Consider the following 11,348-nt stretch of genomic DNA (forward strand, 5'->3'; position numbering starts at 1 on the left):
TAAGTCGGTAGTCACTATTCATGCAGGAGATCACATGGTCTGGAAACCACCTGTTTGTGTAGCAATAAAGCCAATGTCACCATCATGCAATAGTAGTTCAACTAGATAATACTTAGGGGCCTATTCATCATCACTTGATTTCTACAAAAGGAAGTGAAAATTAACATGTTCACCTGCAATTGTAGAAATTAAGTTATCAGGCCCTTCATCGAGAAGGTACATCAGGAGATATCAGGCCATCCTCTTGCGGAATGGCCTGCTGACCCCATACAATAGTATGGCGACAGAATTTATCAAGCTCCGAAAATGCAATAATTTCGGAGCTTGACTGCAGGGAAACAGGTCCGGGTTGTGAAGAGGGATCCTTTTGGATCCCTCCCCCCCTGTCCGGCTCCTTCTGCCGGACATCAGGGCTCTTGTGCGCATGCGTGACATGTAGGTCACTCATGTGCACTTGTCTCACTGCGCCGAAAGGAGCAGTGAAACATTTCGGGGGGACAGCTGATTTTTGGATCAGCTGTCTCCACACCGGAGCAATGATGAATTGCTCTGATGCTCGCAGCGAGATGGAATGTTAATTATCCGGGTCCGTTCGGACCCTGATAATTAACATAATGAATAGGCCCATAGTAACAGAAGTTTTTGGCCAGGACAAATGTGAGTTTCCCTTATCAAACAAATTTATATTAATAAAATATATTTGTTAATTTGGTACCATTTGCATCAGTGATATGGTTTCATTTGAATTGTCTTACTGAAGATTACTGTCCGTCCCCCAGTCTTTTTTTCTAATAATACCAGCAGTCCTATTGTCCTCTGTGTGTCTCCGGCACAATCGCCTTGGTGTCTCCAGCCCATCCCCCCATGTGTCTCTTCAGTGCTTTCCTCCTGCGTCTCTTCAACACCATCTCCCTGCGTCTCCCCAGTGCCGTCATCCTGCGTCTCCCCAGCGCCGTCATCCTGCGTCTCCCCAGCGCCGTCATCCTGCCCTAGCACATAATAGCCCATTCCCCAGATAAATCATCTCCCCTTAGCACTAAATAACCCCACTCCCCCCCAAGACAGATCATTTGCCCCTAGAACAGAATAACCCCCTTCCCCCCAAACAGATCATCATTTCCCCCTTAATACAGATTAGCCCCACAGACAGAAATCCATTAGCCAGGGCAGCTCTGCAGGCAGCCTGTCAGTCTTTCAAATAAAATGTCCTGCAAGCAGGACTGACAGGCTGGCCGCAGCAGGTGCTAATAACAGCACTGGCCTGCAAATTGAGTCTCCTGGCCACCTCCAACTATCTCCAGTCATGTCCCCTATGAGTCCTCCTCTGTAGAGTCCGGCTGGTAAGCAGCAGGTGGGGACCGAATGAAGTGCAGAGATGGTGAGCGGGCATCGTCAGCACTGCTGTCTCCCCCGTCTAGTTTATCAGGAAGTGCCTTACTTACCTTTCCTGCTGGTCTCGGACCTGCTCTGCGGCCTCTACCTCCGAGGTGCGTGACATCACTGGCCGCCGGCTTTTGTGACGCAAGTTGTTCTCCCTTCAGCTGGGTGGGACTTGGAGCCTTTCCTCTTCCCGCGATAACAGCCGCGGGCCGCACTATTAGCTGTGACAGGCAGCTGGTGGGCTGCCTGTCATGAAAGAAAGCCATGACGGGAACTTGCTAAAGGGGGCGGGCCACAGATGACAAGCGGCCCCACACACCAATCGGCCCACCGGGAATCTTCCAGCTGTAGGCAATGGCCAATCCGCCCCTGGGTACGGGAAGGGGGGTTAGGTTTAGGCACCCCCAGGGAGGGACTTAGGGTTAGGCACTACCCTGGGAGTTTTAGGGTTAGGCACCCCTAAGGGGGTGTTAGGTTAGGGGGGAGAGAGGGGAGGGTTAGGGTACTTGCCAGCCGGTGTCAGGATCTCATGCTGTCGGGCTTCTCTTGTCGGGATTTGATTCCGTTATTAACCATGAGGTTTACATAAGAAAACACCGTTGATGGTCCAAAGTGCAATCTTCTCCATTCCTACCTACTGTATTAACCTTTACTAGAAAAAAAAAGAAGTCAGGTGGTACTCCTTTTATTATAGAAAAGTGCAGTAGATTGGTCCAACTTTAAAAATATCCATCCATCTATTGTTAATATTATTATTATTATTATTATTATTACTATTTTAACATTAATTAGCTGTTAATGCATGCTGGTACTTAGTAGGGGATGTAGTGAATATACCTACACCCGGCATCCTGCTGATGAAATCCCTGCGCCGGAATGCCACAATCCGACTGTGAGGAGTCGATGGTACTCAATGTTTCCAATGTTTGAGGATGTTTGCAAGGTGTTACGGATGTGAGAGAGGGTAAGTGGGTGTCTGCATGTTGTATGTGCGAGAGCTTTGCGATTGTAAGCGTTAGCATACTTTCGCAGCAGACCTGCGTGCACAATTGCAGCCATGATCGCAACAGCAATTCTTGCTGAATTAGGCCCTAAATTTTCACCCTTCAAATTGGATTTTAAAGCTGCGTATGATGATATGTTTTTGATTTATAAACTGCAAGTAAGACTTATGAGTGCACCCAGTATGCAGCTCCAATCAGAAAATGTAAACTACAGCAACCTCATACACAATATCATCTTTACAGGTGATTTTCCTAGAAATAAGCACATTTGTATCTGTATTGAATTTCTTCTGCATTCTATTTTTGGAATCGGTATGATTTACCGCCGGCCGCATGGCAGGGGTGAAGATCCCAACTTCTAATTTATGTAAATATCGCTAACCTAACCCCTTCCCTAACACTAACCCTCCCCTAGGGGTGCCTAACCTCCCACCAAGTGCCTAACCCTAACCATCTTTAAGTGCCTAAACCTTACCTATCCTTCCCCGCAGCCTAAACCTACATCTCCCTCCAAGTGCCTAACCCCCTTTAAGTGCCTAAACCTTACCCCTCCTTCCCCGCAGCCTAAACCTATGTCTCCCGGGGGAGTGCCTAACCTTAACCTGCCCCCGGGGGGCAGTGGTGGATCTAGACTGTTGTATTGGGGGGGCCAGTTAATGATTAATTCCACCCCCCACCCCCCCCCCCCCGTGGCAACCCCCCCTCCCCCCTTTGCTTTCACTTACCTCCGCTGCTCTGGTGATGTTCTCCCTCCGGGCTTCGGTCAGCTGCTCTCCCATCCTGCACTGTGAAACGGTCAGCTGTTTAATGCAGCAGCTCACCAGGGTCACAGTGCAGGTGCCGGGAGACCAGCTGACTGGAGGGAGGACATCACCGGAGCACCGATCTTCAGTCCCAGGACAGAGGTAAATTTTTTTTTTTCTTTTTTAGCAGTGATCAGCATGTGGTCTATTTACACCACACAGCTGATCACAGGGTGTGAGGAGCCGGCTGTGATCGCTTCCTCCGCGGCTCCCGGGTCAGGTGACAGCTTGTCACTGACACATCCCCCTAACTGGGAGACGGGAGCTCCGATCACAGCACAGCGGCCACAGCTCAGCCATTATCATCTCTTTCCTCTGAACTTAATGATGCAGAGGAGAGAGATGATAATGGTCGGACAAACCGTGCTAGGTGGGGGCGATCGCTCCAATCGCGCCCACTGGATCGGCCACTGCCCGAGGGTGCCCCATCCCCTAGCCTAACCCTCCTCGGGGGCTGCCTAACCCTAAGTCCCACCCAGGAGCCCCTAACCTGACCCACCCCCCATGGCTGTCCGCGCTCGGCTCCCTGCTTACTTTCGATAGGGATGCCAGACGTCAGGCTCCCGGCATAGGTAAAACGACAGGCGTTGGGATTTTAATGCCATTAGACCCTTGCCGGGATTAGACAGTCGGGATGCCGACGGTCAGCATTTAGATCGTTGGCATCCCGACTGCATACCCTATTTTATTACGTACAGTATATCACTGTTTCGGTTATTCCATAGTAACTCATTACAAAGTGACATAGCAAACAATTAACAATTCCTGTATACAGTTTTTTAAAGCATGACCTGTCTTATTATTTTCTCAGTAAATAAAATTAATGTCACATAAATTCCTTTTGCTGTTGATAGCCATGCATATACTTGCTATGTCACTTTGTAGCGTGAGTTACCATGGAATGACCCGTTTGTAATTGTACTGGGTTTTTAATACTATATTGTTATTTAATCATGAATAATTGTTTTATTTTAACTGACTGGACTGTAACATGTCTCTAGAGCATACAAGGCCTGTGCTCTATAACTTCTTCAAGTTAAGACTAATATGGAAAAAATAAACTCTGTCAACTTTGAGCAGTCCCTTAGGTAATGTTTGATACATAACAGAAGACTTATAAGCTTGTCACACATATCACCATAAAGAAGATGCTGGAGATTTCTCAGACTTGCTGCTGTCACATCTTTATTTTGCTGATACACTGTAACAGAAACAGCCGCCTGTATATGTCACTGGGCTCCAGTAAGTAATTGTATTCATTCAGTATTAGGTCAGTGTAGGTTTAATAATTAAATATCCGAAAAGCCATTTTAAGTTGTGATCACTGAGCAAGAGGGTATACTATGTCATTGTAAAAACATGGGACAATAGCTTATATGAAGTAGAGTGGAATCATATTTACTCACATTCTATTTAATTTTAACAAGCACAGACAGAGTGTACAATATAGAAAAGCAAAGACCAATGACTTAAAAGAAAATAGAGCTTATCATTTTAAACAATTCCTTATGATTGAATGAAGAATCATTTGTATAGTTTTGGTAAATTGATACTGCTGCCACAGCTATGAGCTTCTCTGTACATTGCAAGAATACTTCTTTGTGCAGATTTTTGCATATCCGCAGTTATTAACCACTTGTGCATAGGAAGATTTTTTTTTAAAATTATATCTTTCTGACTTTTTTTTGCTGTAATAATGTATACAGTTTAATGTTCCCTACTTGAATATGCTTATTATGTTCTTTTCCGGTTTCTATTCATTTGCCTGGAATCACAGTGATGAATAACTGCTAAGGATGTACTATCTGTCAGTTTTTCTGTTTAATGAGAATTAGATTGTGCAGGTGCACATGTCCACTCTTACAATACACCTCTACGTTATTACAGGCAGTGATGTGTGTGTACAGGATGTTACATAGCATGGGACTATTCTGCTATCTCACTGCCCTGAATATTAGTTCCTCTTGCTGACTTTTATTAAATTGTAACATTACTCTGTTACTCAAAAGTCAGCAATAACACTACACAGATGTGTACTCATGTAACTATCCTTCTCTATGAATACACACATAGGATTTTTTAAATACGTTATCATAAGATGTGTAGTATATCACAAACTATACAAAACAGTTCTTTTTTTTTTATTCAAATATCTTTATTGCACAATCATTCCATATTACAAAATGTTAAAAAAAAGGCATTTTTACATTGTATTTTTTTTATAATGTTCACATCTTTGTAAAAAAAAAAAAAATGTATTAATTAATTGTCTAAGATAAGGTAAGGGTAAACTCATAGCTGAATTAAGAGGTGCAAACAAAGATGTGAAAATTACAAAACGGTTCTATAGAACAATAGCTTGAGACACCATAGCATTTGTATTATGTCACGCTACTCCAATTTATTATATCCGGCCAGAAGCATAGTTAAGTGAGGACACATCTGTTGGTATTTTTTGTTTGATCTAATGTAGTAGTTGAATTGGTTGCATCTACCTTAGCACTGCAAACCAATTTTTATTAATATTGTATAGAATAGGCAAACAAGAGTAGCAGTAATGTTATACAGTCAGTATATTCCATAGAGCTGTTACATTTGTACCTATTTCGCCATCCACATATGATTATAACAGCCTGTTGCATACAAAAGAGCACAACTGTAATCCACCTCTACACCCTCAAGCCCGATTCTAAAACAGGGAGCTGCTGTTGCTTCGGGGTTTGCTGGATCACTGTTTTCTTTCTCACAAAAGAGAAGATTATTGTCCCTTGATGAAGAAGACAGACAGAGTTACTTAGCATTCATGTATCAATAAGACATATTGAATGAAAACCTTATTTTCCTTTGAATATCACTGTTGCCTCTTCCTTTCTGTTTACTTCCTTCTATATACAGCAATAAAATGAAGCCAATGACTTTTATACATTTATCAATATGCAACATATTGATAACGTCTCTTTTTTATAGGAATGAATATAACACATCATCTCAATGCAACAGATTTTTTTTTCAAAGGTTTATCAGAATCCTTGCCAATATTTATAATTATTATACTGGCCTATATCGTCATTATCTGTGGGAATGTCACCATCATTAGCGTTATCTGTGAGAACTCTCATCTTCATACTCCTATGTACATTTTCCTTTTAAGCCTGTCTATAATTGACATTGCTTCTACTTCCATTACTCTACCTAAATTACTAAACATGGTGATAACACAGTACAATGTAATCTCATTTACAAAATGTATGATACAGATGTTCCTCTTTCTCTTTTTGGTTGGAACGGAGGTCAACTTACTTGCCGCCATGGCATACGATCGCTATGTGGCAATCTGTCACCCACTTCATTACGTTGTCCTTATGAGTGTAAGACGCACTGCTTACCTGTCAGCTATAGCGTGGGTTGTTGGTTTTCTGGACCCAATCGCACACACTGTCCTTATATCTAAGATGTCATTTTGTTCTTCTCATGTAATAAACCATTTTTTCTGTGATGTTTTGCCATTGCTACAGATCTCCTGCAGTGACATATCAGAGGTGGAAATTTTAACTTACATTGATGGCACATTAATTGCATTCACTACATTTCTGCTTACTGTAGTATCATATATCTTTATTATTTCCTCTATATTGAAGATAAAGTCTGCAGAAGGTCAAAGTAAAGCCTTCTCTACCTGTACATCTCACCTGACCTGTGTTATCATGTTTTATGGAACATTAATATCTTTGCACATGAGACCCACATCCAATTACTCTCCAGAAGAAGACATGTATTTTGCTCTTTTGTATGTTGTTTTGGTTCCTATGTTAAATCCTTTTATTTACAGTATAAAAAATAAAGAATTCCAAAAGGCTTTGGCAAAATCGAAGAGCAAACTGGTCTTTAAGAAAAGCAAAATATGTTCTTCAAATGTCTGTGGCCTCATGCACTGGGCGTCTTTATGCCATATGGCGTGAGACACTCGGCGTAAGTGAGACGCTCTGAGATGAGTAGCATACTTTTTTTTTTTCATTTTGCATCTTAAGCTGGGTTCACACTGGGCGATATATTGGTCATTCAATCAAATGGGCGATATATATCGAGGGCGGGTGTGTATTGAACGATGTTCTTCACAGACATATGGCATCTGGTCTGCAGCACAGCAGATGGCCCATATATAGATCTGCAGATATATTGGTGCATCTGGCTGTGTGTACGGACGGTCAGCCGCCTGCCCGTACATATGCTGCAGGGACTGCTGGTGATTGACAGCTCAGCTGGGGGGGCAACTTCAAATGCCTGCCCAGTTGTGATGTCAGCTCAAACACATGGAGCGGCTGATTGGTAAGTGTTTATAGCTTGCCTGATCGGCTGCTCTGTCGGTGGGCCGGCAGAGAGATCTACCTGGTGTGTACCCACCTTTAGTCACAATGCAGACGCAGTAAAAAGCTGCTCACAGTGTACCAGAGATACTAGGCTGCAACTTTAACCACACAGGAATTTGTTTTATATACAGCACATACAAAGTCACAGATGCAGCACTAAGGAATTTGTTGCAAGGAAAAGCTGCATCAGAGCCATTTTTACACAGATTCAGACTCAGTCCCGCACAGACGTACAAATGTTGCTAACCTCAGTGGTCAGTGTATGCTAGCAATGCAGTTTAGTTGCTTCCTGAGAGGGCCTGTTTGGAGCAACAGAACTCACAGTATAGAAGGACACATCTATAGCATCTGTCTATATATAATGGGTGCAGGGTGTGCTGTACACATGAGCACCTGGGTCCAGGGGGGCCGCACACCACACAACTATAGTTTATTTACATTCTGCCAGCAAGTGTGTCCCTCCTTCTCCATGGCGCCATCTTCCAAGTGACATTTCCACGGAGATGGTGCCACACAGGGAAAGGAAAGACTTTGGCACTGTGCCATAGACTATACTCTCTTGTGCGTATGCACCATAATCCCGAATGCCACTAGGAAAATGGCCACGGAGGATGGACCTGCTTGCCGGCACGAGGTAAGATGCTGGGCTTGGGGAGTGGGAGGGGCGGGGACGCTGCTCAGAGGAGGTAGCCCATTACACACAGGCCCCCTTGGGCATTAATACACCCCTGATCTGTAGCCAATAAACAAATACCAATGAGTACTCACAACAATACAATATTACACTATTGCCGACACAGTTTTGCTGTACATGGTTTCTTTGATAAAACATTATGTTCTTTTAAAAAATAACCACCAGTTTTATCTCCTTTAATCCAGTTTGTGTTTTTTCACTTGCACCTCAGTGTAGCTCTTTCAGTTGAAATTATGCCAGGTGATTCCCCAGGTGTATAATAGCTGATACTGACGGTTTTGTCCTTAGAAGCCTGTGTGCAGGTACAGATGCATCCTGTTACATCGCTGCTGATCACACTATAAACGTGCGCAAGCATCGCGCCATGCGATTACCCACAGCTGCATATGCTACACTACGCTATGGCGTGCACTGCGATCGCACCATGCAATCCTATGGGGTATCCATTCGTAGGCGTGAGACTCGTGCCATGTGTGGCCAACTGGGCATATCTGTAAGCCTCAAACCAGAAAGCTTGTCACATGTTTAAATTTATGTGATTGTAATTCCATGTTTAACATTATTAGTGCTAAGGTGGGTGCACACTAGATGATATATTGGACAATCATCTGATCCGCAACACTTCTGCTTCACCATCTTATAGTGGGTGTGGTATATTTTGTCAACATTCATCATGTTGACATGAGAATATTGTCCTGGTCGTAATGTCGGCATGTAGCATGCTCTCAGTATCAACATTGACCAGATCGATATTCCTCATGTTGACACTGATGAAATGTTGACATGATTAAAATGTCCCTGGTGGTCTAGCGGTGACTTACCTGGTACGGTGGGTCTGGTGGCTCCAGCAATGTCTTGTAGGTCCAGCGGTCATTTGATGATGACGTCTGGCAGAACCAGCATCCCTTGTGGCAGTGAGCATGTCTAACCACTAACCCTCCCCCTACACCTAACCTGCCCACCCACAGCCTAACGCTAACCTCCCCTCCCACAGCCTAACCCTAACCCTCCACTATCTGTCCATGCAGAATGTCAGCGTGTCACATGTGGAAATTTTGCATGTCGACATTGTGAACATGTCAACAGTGTGCACATGCCGTCATGTGTAAAGACATTAGTGTGTACACCCAATTCCTAATATAAACACTACTCAGGTCACGTCATCCAATCAGACATGCTGCTCGTCACATGGGAAGGTGCAATGTACAATAATGTGTACAAATAGTAGTGTGTACGCACAATCACATGACATGTTGGACAATCATTCCTTTGAAGACATCGACTGAACTGCCACTCCCTGTTCTCCCAATACTCCCCGGTGTCAGTTTATGCAGCTTGGGGTGTTCTTTTCATTTGAGAATTTAGCGGTTTAAAAATGGCAGCCACTCCTAAAGCCACATTATTTTGTTGGCATCCTCGTACCATATTTGTATGTGATAATGCATTATTTAAGATTTGTTGAACAGATGTGGAGGATTCAGTAGAGGGCGCTGTAGTGACTAGCATAGCAGCAATAGTGGAATATTCTAGACATGTCTGGCTCATAATAAACCAGAAAGCTGACATCTATCTTTGTGTCATACATGCCTAACCTCCAGGAATTGTCAGGAGGCTCCCGAAAAATCGGATGGTGCTCCTGGCACCCCAGAAAAGTGGAGAAGTCACCTAAAGTCTGGAGCCACCCACCTGCGGCTGCCCATTTTCCAAGTGAAGAATGGTGGTACAGGTGGCTGATGACGCAATTCGTGTTGAATTGTGGTTCCGCCCACGCTTCACAGTGCTGGTAATCTTTACATTGTATGGCAAGGGGTGGGGCTTCAATGGCAGCCAAAAGGTTCGCAAGCAGTGGCGGCTCCAGGGGTTCGGCTGCAGCATACTCCAAAATTCAAATAGGGGAGTCACACCAACTGCCAGTGAGTCCCGGCCGGCGATGTTTGTCAGTGTGTGAAATGGCAGTTGGTGTGACTCCCCTATTTGAATTTTGAACTGCGCTGCAGCCCCACCTCTGGAGCCGGCACTGTTCACAAGTATGCTCTGGTTGTGCTCTCCACAACTTTCTACATCAGGTCACCTGTGCCCAACCATGGATATCTCTAAAACCTGAGCTGTTGGGGAGCCTTGTGGACCGTGGCCCTCATTCAGAGCCGTACACTCTGAGCAGAGCGCACGCTCTGAATGAGGGCCGGGCTCCATTTTCATGGAGCGTCCTCCTGGACGCTCGTATAGCTGTAGGTCACCACCCACAGGCTATACGAGCGTGCATTGTGATGGTCGCGATGGTCGAGACCATCGCGACCATCGAATTTGCGAGCCGGAGCCTGCGGTTGAGGTTTTCAACCGCAAGCTCCGGAGTGATTTTGGCTCTATCAGAGCCAAAATCACTCCCACTGACATCACTAGTGATGTCAGTGGGCCGGCTTCTGACGGGAGGCGTTCCCGTGGGAACGCCCCCGTCAGGGAGGCACGCCCCCTTTGATCGGACACAACGAGCGAAGGACTTTCCCTCCGTCGTGCGCATGCTCAGTCCATAACATCGACCCACTTGCGAGCGGACAGCCGCTCGCGAGTGGGTCTGAATCAGGCCCCGTGTTTGGAAACCTCTGATATACCCTATTTTGCACTATACATCACAGTGAGACTTTGATATATGGGTAAGATCCCACTTCTCTTTCCACAGTATTGCCAGCTGTTCATCAATTGTAGTATTACCTATGTAAGGCTATTATCTAGCATGTGTCACTAGTTGATCTGGTTATAGAAGGCTAATACTTATCCTGAGATTGTGGGGACTGACAATTTTGGCCCTGTTTCAGAGCCGGACGCTCTGACCAGAGCGCTCACTCTGAATCAGGGCCCTCCTCCATTAAAATGGAGCGTCCTCCTGGACGCTCGTATAGCTGTGGGTCACCATCCATAGCATATACGAGCGTGCAAAAAGATGGTCGCGATGGTCTTGACCATCGCGACCATCGGACTTGCGAGGGAAACCCTGCGGTCGGGTTTCCCAGCCGCAAGGCCAGGAGTGATTTTGGCTCTACCAGAGCCAAAATCACTCCCCCTGACATCACTAGTGATGTCAGTGGGGCCGGCTTCAGACGGT

The 11,348-nt window shown here is 45.0% G+C and overlaps 1 protein-coding gene across 1 annotated transcript; it reads left to right on the forward strand.

Annotated features, from left to right (window-relative positions):
* Positions 1-6,156: 6,156 nt before the first annotated feature.
* Positions 6,157-7,146, forward strand: LOC148501505 (olfactory receptor 5AR1-like). The gene has a single exon (XM_088450441.1). It carries the CDS (start codon positions 6,157-6,159, stop codon positions 7,144-7,146), a length of 990 nt encoding a protein of 329 aa, XP_088306567.1.
* Positions 7,147-11,348: the final 4,202 nt, after the last annotated feature.

The sequence above is a fragment of the Taudactylus pleione genome, unplaced genomic scaffold, assembly GCF_031769625.1.
Source record: "Taudactylus pleione unplaced genomic scaffold, aTauple2 ptg000518l, whole genome shotgun sequence".
In the NCBI taxonomy this organism is placed as follows: Eukaryota; Metazoa; Chordata; class Amphibia; order Anura; family Myobatrachidae; genus Taudactylus; species Taudactylus pleione.